This window comes from Telmatherina bonti (assembly GCF_933228915.1).
Source record: "Telmatherina bonti genome assembly, chromosome: 5".
NCBI lineage: Eukaryota > Metazoa > Chordata > Actinopteri > Atheriniformes > Telmatherinidae > Telmatherina > Telmatherina bonti.
Window position 1 is genome coordinate 22,449,724 of NC_136623.1, and position 23,733 is coordinate 22,473,456.

The following is a 23,733-nucleotide window of genomic DNA, read 5'->3' on the forward strand; positions in this document are numbered from 1 at the left end:
AAAAAGGAAGTAAATTTCAAAAGTTTGATACATTTTACGGATGTAGTTTGTAACATCAGTTAAAAAGGAGCAGAGATACCTGAGGATTGGACGTATTGGAGATTGTGTCTCCTGTGGGTGGGTCTGTCCCATAACTGGTGTCATCCAGCACATTGGACAAACTTGAGCTTTTCCCGGGTCTGAGTGGTGAAAATGGTTTGCAGTGCTCTAGAGGAGATGGCGTGTTGTTCAGACTCCCTGCAGGAGTATGTGAGCCAGTCTCTGCCATCCCCCCTAATTCCAAATCAAAGGGTGACCCGAAGGGGGAGAGTGGCTGGTAGCCTCTTCCCTCATCTTCAGGTCGAGATGAGGAAATGTCAATTGCATTGGAGGTGGAGGATGAGTGGCTTCCCTGCTCCACTGAATCGAATGACTTGAAATGGAGGGAACCCCTGAAGTTCTTCAACGGGCCTCCACCACCACTGGGAGGTGACTGGGATGAATCAGAGAATCCCTCAGAGATGTCCCGCTGACCACCTTCATCTTCCTCCTCTTCATCTTCGATGTCCTGAGAGTTGCGGTAGTTCAGAAAGATGTCTGTTCGTGCGTCCTCGATGACTAGAGACTGATCTCTGCGCAGCGGAGGTCGATAGTTTGGATCGAAGGAACTGCGGGTGCCAGAGTCCACGATGCTGGCACCATTGAATTCATAGGACTCTTTTACATAGAGTTTGGTGAGAGAATCCTGCCAGCCTGGCTGCTTGGCGAGCTGCTTTACATAATCTTCATTAGAGTAGATCAGATGAAACAGCTGGGTTTGGAAACAGGAAGCAGTAAAAGATTGTTTTTGTTGCTAAGATCATACATTTTGCTATGATAAAAAAAAAAAAATTACAGTGGAAATTTCACTTCAACTGTTTTGGTTTCCGTGTGAGCAGACTGACCTTGCGACAGACATCCAGTCGAACGGTGAGTTCAGCTCGATGGGACAGACAAACCACAGCCAAGAGGTCTCTAAAATTAGGACTGGTATCTATGGGACGGCAGAAGATGTGTAGCGTTTATGCATGCAATCATTAATCAAAAGATTAGAAAGATGAAAACTAAACTTTCAGGGACTTCCTTCTGTCATGAATGATTTATAGATTTTTGGATCTTTTTGCTGTGCAAGGTTCTTTGTTTTGGTAAATATTCGCTTCAGTTTCTTTGTCTTATCGCCATATTTAGCTGTAGAATATGCAGTGTGCTTGTCATGTCATTAACTTGTTTTCTGATTTGTCTTTTCATCATTGTTTGGAAAGGAATGTGAATCAGAATTAACTTTAATTTTCTGCTTCAGCACTGCACTTGGTTTGTTTTCGGTTAATGAAGTTGAACCATTGCTCTCTCTGGTTACTTGCCTGTTCGGTCCTGCATTTGGGAACGCCTTCAACAGTACGCCTCTAGACTTAAACCAGTAAAGCCAAATATTTCAGGTATTTGCAACTAATGAACAAACAGTAAAAAAAAGTAACTATAAAGTTTCAGAAGAAATTTTACTGGGTGCCACTGTGCCTACTGCCTGCGTCAAGAGAGGGACGGCTATGTGTACCATAGCGGCAGCCATGTTACAAGACAGCAAACCTGCGTAACTATTGTGACAGAACACGTCCAAATGAGTGTGTGGGAAGGGCAGTGCAATAAATCCCTTACATGGACAGAGAACCTACCAAATATGACATTTAAAGTGCGTGTTTAAAATCTGTGTTACGTCTTCAAATCTATTAAAAAAAAAACTTGCCATATCTCCTCTGCCAATACAAAAGAACTTATTCTGCTATTCACTCTTCTCTCAAGCTTCTTGTACCTCACGTGTCAGATTCGAAGCACATGTGAGCGTGGATAACGCTACAGCAGTCAGTAGATGTCCTCTCTGCAATATCAGACTTATCTGGGCAGGGCTGCACTGATAGAAGAACATCTTTTGATGGAAGCAGAGTGATGGTGAAGGGCTTTGCAGCTGCATGTGGTTCTTCCTCATGCTATTGGGGCACCTTTTGGATTAAATGAATGAATTGCAAAATTGCCAATATGTCTTGTTTTGTCCCACTTTCATCATCCAATTTGATAAACAACACCAGACATGAGTCAACAGCAGAATAAGCTTTTCGAGAAAAGCTTTTTCTTAATGAGTGCAACCCATTTACTCAACTCTGCTGCTCATCCCTTAAAGGCATTTTCCTTAAAAATGTTGCATAATTTAAAAGGGAAATAAACAGTGAAAGATTTATTACCAAGAAGCATTGTTACAACAATTAAATCACTGACGCAACACAAATTTTCTTGGGTTTTTCCTTATTTTTTCTGCCAAGTTTAAATATATCTGTTTAGGACATTACCTTAGAGAGAATTATTAGAGTACAGAATAGTTTCTGCTCAAAGAACTGCTTGTTTCTGGTCCTTCTACAACATTTTTGTTGAAGTACGATCAACATTTGGGCTTTTTCAGTTTTGTGACAAAGCCATTTATGTACTTTTTAAAATAATATTTAGTTAATTAACAAATGTCCTGAAACTATTTGCAGTCATTATTTCCAAATTCACTCATCCGCTGATCTATCAGGTGATCTATCCTGGTCCAGATGTGGCAAAACATGCCCAAACTTCACGCATTACATGAGGTTCTTATCCTGGAATCAAGTTTTTACTCTTCAAGGATGACACTTCTTATTTAAACTAAAAATGTATATATCAGTCCTTGCCTGACCCCACACCATTTTTAAAGCATTGTTTTGGCCGTCTTTAGGAAACAGAAACAGTCTGTTATTCTTTTACAGAAACATTTTTTTGATGTTCAGTGTTCATCTGATTACGGACTCACAGAATAACTTCAACTTCAGGTAAAGTTAGAAAAGTTTTCAGTCTCTCTAAAATCGCTCTCTGTTCCATGGTGAATTTGTTGACTTTTACACTCCTTGAAGTGGTTTTTGTTGGTGGACCACTTCTGAGGAGTAAAACAATGAAGCTGAATTTCCTCCATTTGTACACAGTTTATCTGATTGTGCATTGACAAATTCTTTAGAGCTGTTGTCACTGTTTTTAGCTTTGGATCATCAACAACTCCTTGTTTTGAGGTCATCAAAAATTTCTTCTGCTCAAGTATTTTTCATTTTCTTTTACAAACCCTGACTTTGATAGTGCCGCATCTTAAAGAAAACAGGGTGAGCGTTTGCGTCTGATTTCTGTCGCTGTCTGAAAACCTGTGATTGTGTGAATCTGTAATATTGTATCATTTTTTTTCAACAAACAGATAAATTACATCAAGCCTCTGTCTAAAGAGAAGTTCAACACTTCTGTCTACAAAACCCACTACCACCCCCCCTCACAACCAAGACCCTGTACTGAAATGGGTATAGACAACAGATGCATGGTTATAGCATAAAGGACTCTTAAGAATTCTTATCTTTTTAAGGCATATATTTATAGAAATGTACATATTTTAAAATGTTTTTCTGAACTTTCATTAAACTGTGACAAGTTTCACTGCTCTCTCCTTTCTGCTCACTTGATTTGCTGTAAAGATCCAGTTATAATAGTTATGTGGACTTATCTGGATCTTTGACATTTTTAGACACAATTAAATCTGCATTTAAGGCCAGATTTCATCAGGACTTGTGGAGAATTAATTCGCACCAAATTACAGTCTGATTACTGAAGTAGTTCTTGTGATGGCGAAAAGTTTCACAGTTTGTTCATTTATAATTGAGCGTGTTTTATTTCAAACTCAAAGTTTGTATTTTATTCAATTGGTAAGGTGCGCATCATCCATCTCAATTTTTAATAAAAAAACAAAGTTCATGTGTATTACCTGTAGCAAGGACCTGCTCGTACAGACAGCGCACAGTTGTCATGGTTACGGGAACGTCTTGAAGAAAGCAAACCAGTCCGAGGTAGCCAAAATCCTTCAGCTTGATGCGCTGCTTGTTGCGCTCTGACACTTTCTCGCTCTTGAGGATTTTGTATAAAACCTGCACATGGAATGCCCCATTATGATTTTCTAATGTAACGGAAGATCTGCTAACATTAATAATTGTAACGATGAAAAGCTAAGATCAGTTTTCCTCACCCTGAAAACCCTCTCTTTGGCCTCATCACCAAAGGCTGGGCTGAGCAGCAAACAGTACAGCTGCTCCACGCCCCATTCCAGCAGCACAGTCTGCACCTGCTCACGAGGAGGGCTGCTTCTCAAAAGTTCATACAGCACATCCAAGGCCTTCACCACCTAACAGACAGTGGAAGAGCTGATAAATTACTCAGGATTATGGATGAGGGAGGGTAAAGTTGTATCAAGAGGAGCCATGCCAAAAACACGGAGCTACAGGCACAAAGCTCAGATGATTAAAGAGTGTTCAGCTGCAATATGGTGATTCGTTTTCCTCCCGACAAAGAAAGGTCAAATGTTTGTGATATTAACCTGCTTGAATAAAAACAACTATAAAACACAAGAGTATTACTTGCTGCTCTTCCCCAGCAGTCAGAATGTAAGCGAGGATCATGTGAAGCTCCTCTGGTGTGGGAGACTTGAGGAAATCTTTCAGCAGGGAAAACAGAGATGTCTGAATGGTCTGTTTCTCGTCAGACAGAGAGCTGCCATCTTTCTCCACACTGCAACCGGTGACATTGTAAAGAGATGTAAATGAAACATTTAAGCTCCTCAGCTGCAATTAAAAATTAAATTGTTACATCATGTTGTGGAAGGTTACCTGTAATATGTCCGCACAGTATCCAAAATGTACTGAACTCCATATTTCCTCTTCATGCGCTGCTTGCTTTTGTTTATCACAGATGACAGGTACTGAACATGTGCTTTAAAAGAAAAAAAAAACACAGTCTTCATCTCCTCCAAGGTTGACATTTAGAAATGTCAAAGCATTATGTAAGATTGCGCTAAAGAAGCGCAGACACTTTTAGGGTACTGAAATGATTTGCGTTTAATCCCTCCCACAGCCTGAACCTGAAGCATTAATGTGTTCTGTCTCTGGGCTATTGTTCCTCAAGTTTCCTCTGGCTCCTTTCAGTCTCAGTGAGAGTAAACAACCAGCTTCAGCAGACATGAAAAGCTTTACAGGTGCGTTATGGGGGCTGCTTGTGCCTTACCCAAACAAACAGCAAAATGGCTCCGAGTCCAGATGCGGAAATTGAAGAGCAGGTGCTGGTAGAGCTGCTGTAGAAGTGGGCTGTTGCCCTCATTGAAGACCTGCTCCAACAGCAGCTGACATGCCATTAAAACGTTCATGTCCATCATATTGCCCGGAACCTGCAGCAGACACAGACGGATTGTGTGATTTGTTTGTTGTTGTTTTTTTATTCACAAAACATTGTTTCCAGTTCTTTAGGCCTGGCTCTGTGCAAGAACTTGTGTAAGGTCTATTTATAGCCATGCTTAAAGCTAACAAAGTTCTCCATTCATGGAAGTGCATCTACATTTCAACTGTTTGGCTGCTATGCATATTATGCACGTTTTGTCTTTTTCACATCCAAATATGGACACCTCATGTGATCAATAGAACATAGAGTTATTTCCCTACAGGATACTCCACCTTAGTACACAGCATATTGCAACATATCCTGCTATCCTGCATGCATGTTTGTGCTGCACTGATCCAACACTTGACTGGCTGCAGCCGTTGAAGATTTACTGCGTTATCAATAATGTAAAAATGTTTCATAGCTACTTCAGTAAATTAGCTCCACTGTGATGCCGCAATGCCTCACACATCACTCTAAATTCTGAAAAACTGAACTGCAAGATGAAAGTTTGTCTTTCAATGGCTCAGCATCAAATAAAATATAACTTTCTAATAGTAGGGAATACAATTTGCCTGAAAAACTGCCAAATGACTGTATGTAATTAATTTTGTGATTAATAAATTTTCAGCTGTATTAATTTAAATAACTGTTTATTTTTTTAATCTGGCATAATCTTGCCTAAAATGACTAGGAATATCCATCCTGCCCTGAAAGGTGGAGATTGACTACAGACACCTGGGTCCTCATCTGAACAACAAACTAAACCTGATGCACAATCATGAGACTGTCCACCAAAAGGGACAAGGCAAACTACTTCTTTTAGAGTCGTAGTTTCTTCAATGTTTGAGTAAGGTGTTGCATGTATCAGTCTAAGGTGGGGGTGAGATCTGCTTTGTAACCATTTGGAGCTGCAGAATCAGAGCCAATGACTCAGAAGCTGACCAAACTGACAAAGAAGGCGGGATCTGAGCTGGAGACTATTCTGGAGCCCTGGAAGCTGATTATGCAAAAAGGAATATTGTGAAAGCTGCTCAAACAATGAAGTGTGTTCAGACAGAGGCTTCTTCAGCTCCACTGCAACACAGAATAGAATAGAATCTTGCCCACAGCTTAAAACAAGGCATAAACACTTCACAACTGTTTGTGATTGTAAACAAAGTTCTCATGAATTTGATTTTTTTTGCTGTTTGTTTTTTTTTTTTTTTTTTTAGTAACATTTGTCCTTTATTCAGAATGAAAGTATGTGTTTTGGCAAACTGCATAAATTCTCCCACACACACATTTGACACAGTCATTCTGACAGACCCCTGCTGTTTCACCAACACCAGCACCATTCATAGCACAAGAATTATACCAACACAAAGCAATGGAAAAGATCAGATATTCACTTTCAGATGCTAATCTGCTTTTCTTGTGGTAAGTTTCTGTGGCAGGCTTATGTGAGGCACTCACTTTGCTGAGCATGGCACCTATGATGCTTGGCCCATGGCAGTGCAACAGAATCTCCTGATTAACAGGGTGATGACGAATCAAGTTTTTTACCATCAGTAGGAAGGCAGCAATACTGTTTCTTTCAAGACGGCCCTCTGAGAGAGAAAAAAAAAAGAGCACAACAAGGTTTAAGATTTCCTGTGTTACCCACAAATGTATTTGTGCATTACTAAGCATTTTGTAGACATCATCACATCTCCAAATGAGTCAGTTGTCAGATGATTGTTGTCACTTGTCTGTTCGTTCCCTTTATGCAAGTTTGATTAAATTTACATAGCTGTGCTGACCTTCTGAAATGCTACTCCTCCAGGAACGTGTGAAGACGCTGTTTCTGTCTATTAGCTTTGATTGCGTAATCTTTACTGTGTGCATCTAGAAATTCCTGTTTGTCGTTGCATCACGACATGTGACCAGATTCTAGCTCACCTACAAAATCCACTTGTTAAAATTCCCTCTCCCTCTTTAACAGACTGTATACAATGAACCACAGAAAAGGAAAACGGTATTTGCAAGACTTAAGCGCGTAAACACATGAAATACTCTTTTTACTGACTGACACATATCTAATGTAACTAAATGCTGTTAAGTATGTCTTAAATGAGTGTTAAATGCCCTTAATAGTGATCAACACTTTTTCTATGAGGATACATTTTTCTAGAAACATCCACCTGCTGCCACATGCTAGTCAACAAATAAAGAATGAATAAAACTTCATATAATTTCAGTGAGATACAGAGCAGGAAGGAAATAAAAAGAAAATCTGACCTGCAGATTTGTTAAGAGGCAGCAGCATTGCAGCAGGGCCTCTGGAAGAGGTCAGTTCTGGTCCCAGCAAGTCGGAGGTCTCGTGACCGCTGTTGTAAACCTGCTCAGCCTCGCACACCTGCTCAAGCAGAGGCAGCAAAACCCCGATACCTCCAACCACATTTATAACATCCTGCAGGGAAGGAGGTGGAGATCATTCATGGTCAAGCAGCATGACAGAAAAAAAAGAGTAAAAACATGTACATTTACATAAGAGCATCACTGAATTTCAAGCATTTAGTATGAATATCTTGAACTCATAGAATTGTATTAAAAACAGAGGACAGTTCTTTCACATCTAACCTTAATGTCCCAGTTCACCACTCGGTGTCCTGTAAGTCTGCCATCATATAGGTGATTTGGTGCCAAGTCCAGACATATCTGACTCTTAAATGCCTGAAGAAAGCATACACATGTATAGAAGAAGAACGGATAACGGCATACCAATGTCATGTTTCTGTTTTCTATTAGCCTAATTGAGTCACCTGTGGAGTGTAGTAGAGCAAAAGTTTGTTGTTGAGATCAGACAACTCTCCATCCGGTTTGAATAAGGACACATGGTTTGGACCTGCAGTAAAAATCAATGTAAGTTGTGAAATGATGCAAGTGATTCTTGTATAATGCAAAGAAGAAACATATCCTGCTGTCTTGTGTTTAACACGCACGAAAGACTAATCTGTCATTACTTGAGCACCGTGATTTTCTTCTAAGCTGGTGTAAACATTTGACTGTGGTGAATGACAAAGTTAACCATTCCTGGGGTTTACCAACATTTGTGCTGCAGCAGAATGTGACCAACCTGCAGCATGTAGAGCTCGCGCCTGAGTGAGCTGCAGGGCCTCGTGACAGATGAATGCGGTGCTCAAGAGCCCATCCAGAGACGTGGGCGATCCCCACTCTGTGTCCTGCAGTCCAGCTGGAATGGTGTGCACAGGAGAGTTTGGAGAAGACCCCCAATGGCCTCCCGCAAATGAAGCTGGGAAGGACTGGGAACGAATGAGAGAAGGGGCATGGGTAGGGAAAGCGAATTCCGGAGATGGACAGGAGGTGAAGGGCATGGGAAGGTTTGGAGAGGTGGTGGTGGTGGTGGTCCGGTGGCCTGCAGAGCCAATGCAGCAGGAGGTAAAAGGCTGCAGTGTCAGGAGAAGCGAGGCAGAATAAGTTAGATGGACTGTAACGTTTCAATAAAACAGGCAGTACACATCCGACTGTGGTTTTCATCACCTCACTGAAAGATGGAAAGCGAAGATGAGCAGTTTTACGCTGTTCTCCATCAATGTAGATTGTGACCACATTCTGACCAAAAGGACGGCGGCCTGGGACGTGAACAATAGCCACCGAATGCTGGAATAAGGATGATATAATAAGTTAAGCACAATTTAAATGGAAATCAGGATAAATAAAAATCCCTCATACAAATTTGTAACACACTTTTATCAAATATCAAACCTATTTGAATTCAAGCTAAATGAAGATAAATATTAACCTGGGCCTAATAAATCTGTTACATGTCTGCACTCACCCAGCAGGAGTCCACAAGTGGATACTCTGGCAAAGCCACCGCCATATAGTCTTTCTTAGTGCACACAGCCACCACCAGCACACCTTCCATAGTAAAGAAAGCTTCAAGTCCAGTTCCACTTGCTGTGAAGAAACTTTACAAAAGAACAGATGTTTACACAGCTGTAAATATAAACGCTAACACCCAAATCGTTGTACAAAAATCAGACTTTTTACCTGTAGAGTTGTTTCCTGCGTGGCCCTTTTCCCATATCATGCTGGGTACCCATACTAGAGTTGGCAGGTTTACGGTTGTAAGAGAACTCCGAGTGATGAGACGGGAAGTCCATGTTGAGGCAGAGCCAAGTGTGAAACGCAAACCCGCTGCCCGGCCAGCGTTGGATTGTTGGCACCATTATACCTGCCATGGGGGGTGTTAGATCAAAATATTGCAAAGCACTGTCCTGGCCATCTCTGGCTGCCGTGGCTGAGAGCACACGTATGATGCGAGTACAGTAGGGGTGCACCGTTCCCATTGTCACACCCTTGTCCTGATCCACCCTTAAGAGTCTTAAGAGACTCTTCAGCTCCTCTGCTTTTAAACACAGAGAGGCCAAGTCCTGCAGGAGGCCCAGCAGGGCATCTGCACACTGCCTATCCAGACTCTGAGGGTGTGAGAGCACCTGCAGCAAAGCCCCCACCATGCCTGCTTCCACAGCCACGGTGCGACAGGACAGGGAGCCACCACATACAGCTGCCAGCCACTGGGCCACCAGCAGCTGAAGGTCTCTCTGCCCTGACAGATCAGGCAGCCACTGCAGAAGCAGCAGCAAAGGCTGGTCATTGCTGATGCCTAGATGACGAGCATGAGCATGCTCGCCCTCCACTGCCTGGACACAAGACACAGAATGAAAATTAGATTCAAACAAGGTGAAACAATCAGGTTAATTAGCACCAACACAATTTTAACTGGAGCAGGGTCCAATAAGAGAAGCTTGGCTCTAATATCTGTACACTAAATGGGGATAATGAGAAATAATAGGTTTCACCATGTTCATCAGCTCCTGCAGCAGTCTTTTGGTAGGTTGACCTTGACTTTTCAACACATCAAACAGCTGAGAGTAGCCAATTCTCTCCTTGAAAACCTCCTGAGAGGGAGGGAAACAGAAATAGGTTGGAGAAAGCTGCTCTTGGGGGATAACTACAGTAGTTGGCACACTTCCCACTTTATGGAGGGAAATACAATGAGCTTCCCAAGATGAACACAAAGCAGCTTTCCTCATCAGCTCATTTTAGCTGTCATTGTTAAGGCTGTAAAGGTACTTTTTAATGAAAACATGTTGAAAAATAGGAAAATCTGATGAACAATTAAAAAAAAAAGACCTTACCTTAGCAGAAGGTGAGTTACTCATTATAGCTGTGAGGACACCCAAAGCATGAACTGTAATACTGTCAGATCCTTTCTCCCATACCTGCATAAAAATATGGAGATGCAGTTTATTGTAGTAGTGCGTAACTAAAAACACAAAACACAAACAAAAACACGAGACACAAAAGTGGAAATCACAAACAGTCATGAAAAATGATCAGACTACCCTTGTTTACCAAAATTTCATGTACATTTGTAATGCCTACTACAACTAAAGATACATCTGTTCTGAAAACAAAGGTGGTCTAATATTTTTTTCTGTGACTGTATGTATATATATATAAAAAGATTTCCATCCAGGGTATCTGTAGAAGAGCAAGAGGAAATACACCATTATTAATGCATCAAGCTGGGTCAAAGTAAAGTGAATTGCTGCACCAGTCACCAAACAATCACCTCTTTGTTAATTACCGATAGGTCCCAGCATGCAAAAACCAAAGCCAACCACAAAAAAAAAAAAACAAGGAACTGAGGCAATCCCCAGCTTCTGCTGGAAATTAATCCACATCAAGCTCTAGGACATGAGCCAGATCTTTTACACAAGCACCACCAGTCACATGGAAGAGCAGTAAAAATAGGAGGAAAAGCAGGAAAGACATGCACTGAAAAACAACCATTCCATGCAAAGTGATAAACACAGCCTGCACTTCTTGCTGTAAACAGAGAATTCAGCCTATAATAGCTATAATACAGTTATTAGTCCATAAAACCAAAAATTCACCTACATATAAAAACTTAGACAATAACTGGCCATTTGATGAGCAGATACAATAAAAAGAAAAAGGAAAAAAATCTAATGGCAGTTATCATGTCTAGCCATACCTGCTTTATTTACAACCGAGTGTAAGGCAGACTTCCTGCCTAAAACTTCCTGTTTAAATAGCTCAGAGCAATTCACAAGTGGAGAGAAGGCTGAGTTTCCTGCCAACAGACCAATAGCAACACTGAATGGGAAGGAAAGTACCTGGTCCATTTCGACATCTGTGAGTGAACGCGTGGTGAGGTCACACTCACCCTCACTCTCCGGCCTACGCCTGTTGCTCTGAAAGAGCTTCAGGACACACAAACACATGCAAGCACACCAAATCACACAAGGCACAGAAACAGACAAACAATTAGACCCCCCAAAAATAAAAAAGGCATCTGAGAGAGTCAGAAAAGACAGGTGTAAATGTTGGTCTCTCTGCAGCTGCAGGAGTACGCAGTTGATAAAATCCTAAGCTTGATCACTTGTTGAGGTGTGATGTTTTAAAAGCAGAGAGAGAGATCTGAGGCCAGATGTAGTACCGCTAAAACAGGAAATGGGTATGACACAAATAAAAATGTGACAGACGGACACAGGTGGGCTGGATGACAGCGGGACAGATGTGAATTATCGTAATGTGACATGTTTTTGATGCGCAGCAATCTGACCTTGCTGTTCTGAATCAGTCTGAGGATGTGCTCGAAGCAGTTGTTGTTGAGGAAGACTGCCTGCAGGACTGGTCTGTCAGGGCACTGCAGGATCTCTGGAACAGCAGCTAAAATTGACAACAGAGGAGAAGTTGACTCACCACATCTATGGAACACAATTGATTTTTTTTTTTTTTTTTACTTCTATTCTTACTCATAGACTTATAAAAAGAATGGTTTTTATTTTTACTCCTGCTGTAAGGGACGTGCTCTTACTTAACATTTGGCTCTGGAGCAAAATCAAGCTGCTCTCCCAGTTCTGTCTGTTGTCATGTTCTGTGCCGAATGGTCTGTTCCAGTTGAGGAGAAGGAAGTAACTCTCTAGTATTGTCTTGATCTCTACTTGCCGCTCCATGGGGCTGCTGGAGTGCAGAAGATGAATCATTGCCGTCAGGCACTGCAAAGTAAGCCGCGGGAGCCTGGTGCTCTTGGGTTCAGGGGAGGACCGGTAGCACCATACCCGAAGGACAGAGAACAGGTCATCAACAGACTGAGGGCTGATGGAAAGAAGGCCGTTTTTCTAAAAACAAAAACAAAACACGTTGATGTCCCTGCAAACTGTTTTAATGCAGTAACATGTAATGTAATGATAAGAGAGAAAGTTTGCAGACCTTTCCTCCACTGATCACAGCACCCTGGAGATGAACCAGTCTGAGGGTGAGGAGCTCTGGGATCTGCTCGCTTTCCTGGAGACTCTCTATCAGGAGAGTTAATGTTAAATATACTATACATCCCACATAATGTTGGTATTTTAATTCTCTATCAGCTTTTGACAGCATGAATGTGTTGAAATATATCACACTGTCTAACCGGAGATATCTGTCCATACATTTTTTATTTGAACAAAGTTCATCCTAATTCAGTAGATAATTATTAGAATAAAACATTTCAGGGTTTGTGAAGGATGTGATGAGCAACAGATTCAGTGGAAGTACCCAAACATGTGTCCAGTTTTTAGGTTAATGTTTCTAATTGTTTGTAAGTTACAGCAAATTTCTGAAAATGACACATTCTTTTAAAAAAAGCAGCATTTTTAAAAATCAGAACAGATAGACACTGAAAAAAATTAAACAAAGAGAACACAGAGAGACAGACAGTTTTGTTATGAATTGAGTGGTTGATTTGTCATGACATGCCAAAAATAGGTTTTTAAAAAAAATGGAGAAAAGCTCAGAAGAGCTGAAATTATAAGGCAGAAGGCCGTTAGATCAGAGATAGAGATTAACTGAGAGATTCAGTTGGTTTAAGGCTTGAGTCTAGTTTGGTCACTTAGGAGGAGGTTTAATTAATGAGAAACGTGAAGAAGAAGAGCGGCAATGGAAAACACAATGGATAAAAAGAACAAGAAGAGCAAGATTGAAAACAAGATGAACAAGAAGGAAAACAGACATGAAGGAACAACAATGCTCCCGCAACCTCACCACTTGAGCCCAGATAAATATTTTTTTACTATGACTCAGCAAATTTCTCATAAAATGTCTTCTCTGTCATGAAGAGAAGTCTCACTAATTAATTAAGTATTACATCATTAGCTCCAAACATTTCCAATGCCAGCATATAACAGTATAATCCTCCTTAAAAGTGGACATACTGAAACCTACGCTGAATTAGATTTCCCACGTGGTTTACAGATTAATGTTCACTGATCAAGCTGGATTCTACAAAATCTTGGTTTGGTGATCGAGGCCTAATAATTAGGTGCTGAATAATTAAGTTCTTAAACCATAAGTTCATTCAAGTGTAATCCTAGTGGTATGCGAAGTCTGACAGAGGTCAGAATAGTAGCAGCTGAGAGGGAGTTTCTCACCATGGAACAGAGCAGGCAGCTCTTCTGGCAAGGCCAGTGGAGAAAACTTATATTTGTTCCTCTCCAGCAAGCTCACCTCCTCCCTGTAACACACAAAGTCTTGAGTCACCACACTCACACCACACCTCGTCAAGGTGCATCGACCACTAATGCTGCTTGACTTCATGGGGTAGAGTCAAGCAGATGAGGTGTGAGACATCAGAAAGATTGAGAAAGAAGTTAAATGCTTATAATTGCCTTTTGGTCTTTGTATGACTGAATTCCACCTCCCACACACTCGCACAATCTCTTGTATAAAGCAACAGACGCTCACCCTGCTAGCCGTCTCCTCCACGTCTGATAAGGGTCAAAGAGACTTTCACAGAGTACAAGCCCATACTGCACGACCACCTGCAGGGACGACGTTTCCCCTTGTCCCCTCTTTAACTGTATAAATAAAGACATAAGCTCAAATTAATCTTTTATTCATGCCCAGTACAGATATATCTTCTTTGACATCTTTCAACATGCAACAAATTTTAGTACAATGCATGAAAAGTCAACAACCCACCAACTGTTAGTCCAGTCTAAATTAGGCCTGCTATTTCAGGGTGAGTATGTTACAATATATACACTAGATAAATCTAGTTTAGGGATCCTTAAACATTTCTGTGCTTTGCATGCATCAGATAAACCAAGCATGCTGGGGAGGCAACGCTCATCTTAAATCACTAAACTGTTCTGCTCAGCGGGATCTTACCTGCTCCAAACAGAAGTTCAAAAGCTTGATAGTTTCAAAAACAAAACTAGGAGTCTTTTCAGGGTCAATGTTCTCCATATTCCTACAAGATAAAAGAAAAAAGACAAGGACTTTGAAGGAAGCCAAACAAATTATTACTCAATGTGGCAATCTTACTTTAGGTATTGCAATTCCTGGAAAATGAAAAAAGGAAATAAATAAAACTGGAAGAAAAGAAAGAAAAATCACTGTCATTCTGAAAGTAAAATATTTTTATATTCCCAACTGATCTTAGCAAACAATTTTGGTCTCCTTCTGTTGAATTTCTTTTATAATGCAATGTATAATATAATGCTTTTGTAATTTCTTTTATAATGTACCCAGCATTTCTCATGATTGACCAGTCTGGACTGCAAACACCTGATGCATATTATGTATATATATATATATATATATATATATATATATATATATATATATATATATATATATATATATATATATATATATATATATATATATATATATCCACTGCATTAGAGCAATGTGACCCATACATATTTAAAAAAAAATCATTCATATTTTGGATTGGCAGTCTGTCTGCATCCAGTCTATGTTTTTCTTTGCATTGCAGGATTTTAACCAGCAAAGGTTTACTTCGGTCATGCATTGATTTCTTCCACAGAAACATGTTCTAATTTGTGCTTCCTGGTGGCCTGAGGATCACCTTCATTGATTTTTTGTTATGTTTGTTTCCTTGTGCAACAGATTTCTCTGGATTCTTTGTATCTTTTAATGACTGACAATCAATGAAACACGCATTCTCTCATTATTTCATGCATTATTCAAAGTTTACATGAAATTTGTGAAAATCTATACTTTCTTCAATCCATCCCTAAAATTATACACCAAACTGAAGTTTAGAATGGATGAAGGCTGAACACATCAGGCTGTGCAACCTCACCTGCAGACAATGATGAAGAACTTGATGAGGAGCAGTGGGTGTGGGGTGCTGTTATTGAACTTGGTGGCTCCTGAGAGGTGAAGTGCGCTGTGCCATAGCTGGGTGCTAAGGAACACCAGCACATCTCTGGGGAGCAAAGGAACCTCCGAGCTGCCTTCCTCCAGCCTGGAAGACAGGAAGGGGTATGGGAAGAAACGTGTGAAGACAGAGAGGGGAGACAATAACTCTATGACAGCAGCTGTGCAACACATCAGTCTACCTTCTGAAGGCAAAGCAGTAACTGTGTAAATGATCTGAATGCTATGACTCACCTCCGCGGCTCCAGCGATTGCACATCAATGAGTCTCTCAAATGATACCACGAATGCCTCCAGCCACTGTTGCAGGTAGCTCACATCTTTCTGCAGAAGGGAGGGGAAGGAAACCACATGAGTTCCTTTACACTTCTGGGCACATCCTCAGTGTTAATAAACAACACAGTGCATTAAAAGTTTGTTTCGAAAACAAGCTTTTTGTCTTTTACAGTTTTCATAACTAAATAAAAAGAGTGTGACATAATGCGGATGAAAAGATGGCCGTGACTAAACTTTTTGACCTGTTTTTGTAACAGGATGTTGCAAAGAGATGCAATCCACAAGAGGAACGCATGAGCCAATTCTTTCCTCTTTGACAAAATAGAAACGGAATCAACACATTCTTGCCTTTTAAGTCCTGATCAGTCATAAACCGGGATGCATCAGCGAGCGCATGGTAACCTATGACATTATTCCTACATAAACAAGTCGTAATATTGTCATGTGCGACGAGGATGTTTATATACAATGATTGCTATCAGCGCTTCAATCAGTCTCTGCAGTGCAACATATCCTGCCACTCTTCCCTCAATACATCAGTTTCTTGCTCTAACTTCAGACTAAACAACACAGGCCACAAAACAAGCTGATCAAATCTGAACTTTCATTTATCAAAACCACGTTTAAAGTAGAGGACTGTTAATAAGTCCTGGTGATTCTGAGAACTACTTGACTTGTTTCAAAGTAAGATTACAAAACAGAAGTGTAGAAATGTCCCCTAATTCACTGTGACAGAACAACTTGAACATTCACATTAGCTGAGCATGCGACTAACCACAGTTGCTGATTTGTGGAAAAGAAGCATCTCAAAAGAAGCTGTTTCAGACAGACTTATACACTGTTCACAAATAACACATAGAACACAACACATAGTACAACAGGTACTTCCCCTAAACCAGCAAGCAAACAGGTCATAAATGATCAGTGTTTACTGAGGCTGGTGGACTAAAACTTTCCGTTCTGCTGTAGTTGCTGACTGTCTTTTTCATGCACTGCAAACAGTCACAGCTCCTCCACTAAAAAGAACAAGCTTAATAAAACTAAGTATATTCCATCTTCTGTTCTGCGTTAAATGTAGAGGTTTCTTACCAACTGGCATTGACTAATGTGCCAGTCCATCTCTCATTGTCTGAGTTTCATCAAGGTGCCAGGTTCTTGCGAACCCAGTCTCTGATGAGTCCACGGTCAGCAGCTCCTCATCACTCCTGGCTAGCACCAGCGACTGACTCGATCGCCTCCTGTGTCCCAACGTCAACGACACAACCAGGAAATTACATGTCACTTTAAGTGAGGCTTGTTTCCTTCATACTCTGCCTCCTCGTCAAACCCCTTCCTCTTTTGGTTACACTGCTTGTTGTGAACAGAAAGAAGGGTGGCCTCAATTAAAACTTCCCACAGTAACAGTAAAGAACCGGGCATATTTTACGTTTTCTAAATATAACACAACAAAAACATGTTGCAGGACAAACAATGAAATTTCTTCTGACGGTGTTGTGCGCTTACAGACCGCATTTTCATTGGTTTAAGCTGCAATCTTGATCCAGTTGAAACGCTTGACGCAATCACACGGCTTAAACTACATTTCTAACTGGAAGCAGCTTATTTCACATGCCGCTAAACTGACACTATAAGCATTACATGCTTAATTATTTTGCACATAAAATCAATGAAATGATAAAATGAACAGCAGAGGAGATGACAGCAGTTTTCTGTTATAAAACATTTTACAGTATATTTACTGAACTACATCACAGTGTGTCAAATAGTTTATAGAGGCTGATTGCACAGCATTTAAATACATTTTCAGAGTATCAAAGAAAAGGGATAAAACCCAAAGCAGTTTGATGACTTTTGCCCTGAATATTGAAAATGTTATGCTACTACTCTGATAGCAACAAGAAATGTCACCAATATTAGCTTATCATTCAACAGGACCATTGTATGCACAGTTATTGTCATTATTATTGCATGCAGGTTAGTTTCTGTTTGTCAAACTGGAATATCCCTAAAGAGTATGATACTACTTCAAAATTTCACTTCTGTTTTGGCATAAGGTACATAACTGTTGCTTTCTTAACCTTTGAGATTTATTTGATTTAAAACTGCAAAGCCAAAATTAAATTAACATAACCTTGCAATTATATTCAAGGTATGCTTGAAGATTTTTGGAGTCATAGTTAAGGGGACACTTTTGAGATGTCTTACCATGTGTAAATATCAGTGTTTCTGGTGAAAACAAATCAGGATGCCAGATAGCACAAAGCAAAAACCATTTAAGGCTCACCTGAAAACAAACAATGATGTTCAGGATGAACATGAATATCTCTTTGGAAAGTGCAGCTGCAAGTCTAAAACTAGTAAATCCTAGTACAGAATGTGAATGTTCTCTGATAAAGAGAAGCAGAAGAAATAAAAAATGTTTTAATGCTGACAGTTTAGGCAATGTTTCCAAAATGGCCATTTTGGCCCCATCTGTTTTCAACATGCCCAGTTGGTGGATCTCTTGTTTTAAAATATTCAGCAATATGGCTGACAAAAGCAGGATTAATTCCAGAAACATTGCTTGTTCATTAAAATACAGCATATGAATGTAAGTTTGAATTTACTGCTATTCATCTCTAATTTACAGTTATGGTGACACAATTATTTAAATTAGCAGCTAACATGATTTCGAGTGTATTCTCTGGAAATAGGAAGCTACAAACTACACATTGTTTTGCTGCTGAACATCTGGAGCATCCAGTATTTTAGACTCCAGCAAGGACAATGGCAAAGACAAAAATACCTGCTAATGATCCAGCTGGGGTTGACAGTGCAAAAGAACAATTATTAATATGTTGTATTAACTAAGTGATAGATACAGTTGTTGAAAATAGTTTTACAACTCTCTAGGCTGAGATGAGTTCTGTAATGACCACATCCAGCCAGCCTTCCTTTCTACTTGTGTGTGAGTGGAACATTTCTACTGTGGAGCAAAGGTGGTTTGGCATGAAGTAAACTAAAGTTGGGTGGAAGTTCAACAGGTATAATTTCACAATAAAAAAGAAATTATATCACAAATGGGAAATGAGACTGGTTTGCTTATGAGAAGTAAAACATACTGGTTCCACCCAGAACGAATCCTTTACAAAGATACCATTGATCCACCTCTTCTAAGCGATCAGATCGAATCAGAATAATCTTGTTCCCTTCATCATTGTCTGCAGCAGCAATGATTTTATCAAATGTATTTAAGCTCTTATTAAAACCCGATATCACAAATATATTTGAGGAAGCAGATCCTATAAACATTTATCTGCTTTCCCTGCACATGACCAAGCAGCTGTGCGGCACTGTGCTGCTTGACATTCTGCTTCGCTCCAGCTTCCTGCACAAGTGAAAGCAATGAGCACTTTGATTTTCCTGGTTAGCCGCTCTGTTGGTAAACAGGGGGAGGCCGAGGCACACACGGGGGGATTGGGATTCGATCACAGGGCTCTCATGATAAGCTGCAGAGATGCCTGCTATTGTATCCCTGGGTGGATTATATTCGCATGCATCTGAGTGATTGAGATGAACACATGATAAGGTGGCAGAAACTGAAGCTTGTTCTGTTTCTGCAGAAATCTCAGGAGTTAGTTTCCTAGCCGTGCTGATGGGTGGAAGTCAGGTTGTCACAGTGGTCTAGCTCTGCCCCTAAAGGCTTTAATTAGTCCCTCAAGCAATGGATAACAGTGTGATTACACATGTTTTTTTTCTTCTAAATGCTGTCACCATCACATCCTCTGTTTTCTTATTTATCTTTAGAAGTGATACTTTTTTAGTTCTTCATTCGTTGTTGCAATGACAATGAAAGGCTTAGTTTTGTTTTAGGTCTATTTACCTCAAGGCAGCAGACACTGTTGACCCACTGATCCATGTGGAAAAAAAGGCTTTCTTTGTCCCACTGTGTCCTGCTTACCTCTGCCATAGAGCAGCTGAATTGCAGGGTCACACATCAATTAATTGGCCAATTGTTTCTCAGAATGGTTCATTGCTTGTTCTAAACAGGCTTATAATAACAAATCTGTCCTCAAATCCCTCCTCATGTGCCTTCTTTAGACTAAATAAAGGATAAAGACGGCATAGAACATATTGAAAATGAAAAAGCGTGTTGAGGTTTTTATAGTAAATATGTTTTGGTGTGATGCTTTGGCGTTTGGGGAAGAAATTAATTGTTACTTCCATGAGGAAGTAACAATTAAAGAAACTTTAAATAAACTTTATCACTATATTTTCATATGGAGAAAAGAATAAGTACATCCAGAAGGCATACCTTTTTGCATTTTTTTCATACATGTTCTGGCAAGATATGGTGGTTAGTGATTAAATCAGACTTTTCAAAACCGGTTGTGTATGAGCCCCTGATAATGATCAGAAAAACATGGACAGATATGAGATTGAGAGCCCTGAAACAGTGGCGGTAAATCTGATTGTAACCCCAGAAGGTAAAAGATTGGCACTGTCTTTGGCATAGGCCTCTTGGCTTGCAGCTATCTTGGTGTGGTTTAGCACCAAACTGCAAAATCCAGAGAAGAGCAAGGAACAGTTTGGTGAGTAAACATTACATCTTTCTATTGCAACTTGATTTGTTTATTGTTCTACAAGTGTGTGTGGGGAAAAAAGTGAATGTCTATGATGATGTAAAAATATCCACAAAGAAAGATGGAGAAAAAAAAAGAAGGAAAATGGAAAAAAAGCAGTTATCGAGAAAATCATCAGTCCCTTTATCAGTTAGTCACTGTTTGGTGCATTACAGAGAAAATTTCTTTGACCGCTGCAATACCACAGTGTCTCTTCAACATTTCACAGAGGTCCCTGATCTATAAAAACCCTCTGAGGGGTGTGTGACTTCTTGCACAATCAGAGGAAGCTCAGCTCCTTTATCAATGGCAAGTCTGCACAAGTTGTACTTTTTATTGCAAATACTTAAATACAGCTGAGAGGGATGCAAGTTTACTTGAATGAAATGTTGGGATTTAAAGAGCCATACCACAATAAATCTTAAATTTTGTGAAAATTTAAATAAATATTTGAGCAGAAAGTAAAAAAAAGAAGTAGAATAAGTCTGACAATGCACAGCAGTCATCAATGGTGACTGAAAAGGCATTCCTTAAACTGACTTTTGAAAGCAACTTGCTTACAGCTTCAACAAAAGACTGAAATGAAGGTTGTGTGTCAAGTCCAGGTAGACTGATTTGCAAGAGTCAAAACTTTCCTTGGTGTGTGAAAAACTACAGAACATGGTCTGTGAGTCACAGAAGGGATGTGTCCAGCAGAAAAATGACTGTCTGTGCCAACTCGACTAACAGGCAGACAAAAAAACATTAAACACAATGGTGTGGTGGTGTCTAAAGGAGAGGCAGAGAATTATTTCTGCTGCCTTTCTGCAGCCTGTTGTGTTCTTATGAGTCACATAAGGTGGTGACATTTGGGCTCAGAAAAATGCCTCTCCACAGCCACCCTTCAATGTAGAGGCTCATTTTCTGACAAGAAAAATCTACTGAAATATGTGTGTGTTTGTGTGTCACAAAAAGAGCCTATTATAAGCCTAGTGCTTTTATCTATAAAGACAACAGGAGAGAAGTGACACAGCGCCAAGAGGCTGCTTAATAAGGAAGTGGTCTCACACAGAGATGCTAGACAACTGTCACAAACAGATTCAGGATAATCCCTCCCGACCAAGCACACACATACATTTGCACACATGTACCCCAATGATTCTTTCTAATGATGGATTGTGACAGTAGCACAAGCTACAACTTGTTTTACTGGAGCTAAAAAAAAGGTTCAGTAAATTTACAGTCGAAAGCAGCAGCAGCCCAGAGGAAAAAAGGGTGGATTAGAAAAACACTTCCTCTGGGATCAACCAACAGTTACCACAATGACTACTTTGATAATAAATGCCCCATGAAGCCAGGCACCTTACATTTGTGTTGTTGATGCACTCGGGGCCTTTGACCTCCCTACAAAAGTCTTTTGGCTGCTTCTGCAGGTTGGGCTAAGTCCTATAAAGATATTACTTCTAAATTTAAAATGTGCTAATCAATAACCAGGCTCCATAAGAGTCAAGACTGGATATGCTTTGGTGATCAGACACAAGTCTTTAAGCCTGCAATGAGCCTGTGAGCTTATCAAACATGCAGACTTGGGGAAATGTCTATCCTCAGGCATGGAAGCAGATTGCAAAGACATGAAATAATAATTAACTCATTGCCTCTTTTAATATTATTATTAAAAAGGATATGACTGAATGCATGTGCAATATTTGTTTACAGTTAGTTTTCACCCATGACATACTACAACGTTATAAACGCGCAAGGAGCTGAATACACCCGCAGAGGGCAACATTTTAGACCAAGCTGTCGCACAAAACAGAAAGAAACGCAATAATTAGCCTTTCAATATGTGAACAACAGTATGGCAGACACTGCGCTACTGGCAGCAAACAGAAGCTTTATGTTCCATGCAATGAATTACAGTTTTCAGCAGGACAATTCAGCAGGAACTGTAACACATTTGGTTCAGGCTGCACGTGCAGGACGACAGGCAGGTAGGAGCAGGGAAAGGAAGAAGCATCAGGAACACCTGCATCGCAGCTACAGAATATAATGGAGATGTTTCAAATATACGAAAAGCCGTAAAAAGAAACGTGAAATGATAAAAGACATGAACCCCCGTCTGGTGTTTGCACAAGGTGGCCTAAACCATTGCAGAAATTAATCCCGTTTCTGCACGAAGACAAAAAATAAGCGACTTCCTATTCTAAGAATAATTTTAAATCCACGGATCGACATGGATCACACACGACAAACGATCGCGCAATCATTGATCTTATAGTTAATCATCGTGTGTTTATCGAGTCTTGCTATAAAGTTCAGGCAGAGAATCAGCAGCAACAACAACAGGTGTCACCGTCAGCTCTTCCGCACTTGCACTCACCTTTGTGTAATACAACATCCACAGCTCGTACAGCCTTTCTTTCGATGCCATTCCGCCGCCCCTGTGGTTGCTCATAATCTTCCTTTATTTTTTTTTATTTTTTTTTAAAAGATCATAAGAGTGGTGGTGAAAGCCAGGGGTGATAGAAGTTGTCTCCTTAAGGCAAAAGGACGCTTCACGCTCCTGTGAACCATTCCTGCAAGTCCACGCGCACAGTGATCCAAAATAAGTGCTCTACTCGCAAACTTATCAAGAGTGACGCAAAAAAAAAAAAGCAAAAGAAACGTGACGATGTTCATGCAGCCACGATGCGATCAGTGTCGAAACTGTACGAGCAGGAACAAAAATGCTTGGAAATATACATGCCCGGAGAAACACCCATGTCCGCATTTAGAGCGAGCTTGTTGCTGTGTGATTCCTATTGGAGAGGAAGCGACAGGAGCCATCCGCTCCACGCCAAGACATTACTGCCGTGGATCCAGAGAGCTGAAGTGGACAGTCCTGTTTGATGAGAAGAGCAGCGAATGATCATTGACTACTAAGACAAGACATTCAGTTATGAGTTGATCATGCTCACAGGTAGGCAGATATTCTTAAAGACGTACGCACAAATAAACAAAGCCACAAGTCCACATGGGAGAAAGACAAACATTTAGCAGAAAACCATGTCTTCTGAAAATGTCGAAAAAGAGTCAAATTCTTTGCAATAACGAGCAGGTTCTCAAAACTTTCTGTAAACCCAAGCATTTATTTCTGCAGGCTGAAAGTAAAGCTACCATGTTGCGTTGTGAGCAGATCTGATCACATAAACAGTCACAAACAAGCTAGTAAACTTAAGACTGGCTGCTTTTTATAATAGTTAAGTCTTTGCTTATTATATTATATTGAGTAGGCGACATGTTACGCACGACTTTGTTGTCATGCTAATGAAGATTGTAAACACTGAACAAACTGCACTGGTCCACAGAGTTTAAAAACCCAAAATGGG

The 23,733-nt window shown here is 40.3% G+C and overlaps 1 protein-coding gene across 1 annotated transcript in view; it reads right to left on the bottom strand.

The window, feature by feature from the left end:
- nbeal2 (neurobeachin-like 2) overlaps window positions 1-22,820 on the bottom strand; it is a gene marked incomplete at its 5' end in the record, with an annotated part of 36,749 nt that extends 13,929 nt beyond the window's left edge. Inside the window, 27 exons of the mRNA XM_079241204.1 lie at window positions 80-790; window positions 924-1,012; window positions 3,827-3,986; window positions 4,085-4,240; window positions 4,473-4,623; window positions 4,722-4,824; window positions 5,116-5,275; window positions 6,721-6,854; window positions 7,525-7,696; window positions 7,867-7,959; window positions 8,049-8,131; window positions 8,363-8,693; window positions 8,788-8,907; window positions 9,086-9,218; window positions 9,301-9,953; window positions 10,113-10,211; window positions 10,452-10,535; window positions 11,457-11,543; window positions 11,906-12,012; window positions 12,161-12,464; window positions 12,556-12,641; window positions 13,752-13,834; window positions 14,065-14,177; window positions 14,491-14,572; window positions 15,434-15,598; window positions 15,745-15,833; window positions 22,746-22,820. Of these exons, the coding sequence (XP_079097330.1) occupies window positions 80-790; window positions 924-1,012; window positions 3,827-3,986; window positions 4,085-4,240; window positions 4,473-4,623; window positions 4,722-4,824; window positions 5,116-5,275; window positions 6,721-6,854; window positions 7,525-7,696; window positions 7,867-7,959; window positions 8,049-8,131; window positions 8,363-8,693; window positions 8,788-8,907; window positions 9,086-9,218; window positions 9,301-9,953; window positions 10,113-10,211; window positions 10,452-10,535; window positions 11,457-11,543; window positions 11,906-12,012; window positions 12,161-12,464; window positions 12,556-12,641; window positions 13,752-13,834; window positions 14,065-14,177; window positions 14,491-14,572; window positions 15,434-15,598; window positions 15,745-15,833; window positions 22,746-22,820 (4,623 nt within the window). The remainder of the gene's footprint in view (window positions 1-79; window positions 791-923; window positions 1,013-3,826; window positions 3,987-4,084; window positions 4,241-4,472; window positions 4,624-4,721; window positions 4,825-5,115; window positions 5,276-6,720; window positions 6,855-7,524; window positions 7,697-7,866; window positions 7,960-8,048; window positions 8,132-8,362; window positions 8,694-8,787; window positions 8,908-9,085; window positions 9,219-9,300; window positions 9,954-10,112; window positions 10,212-10,451; window positions 10,536-11,456; window positions 11,544-11,905; window positions 12,013-12,160; window positions 12,465-12,555; window positions 12,642-13,751; window positions 13,835-14,064; window positions 14,178-14,490; window positions 14,573-15,433; window positions 15,599-15,744; window positions 15,834-22,745) is intronic.
- Between the last annotated feature and the right edge of the window lie 913 nt (window positions 22,821-23,733).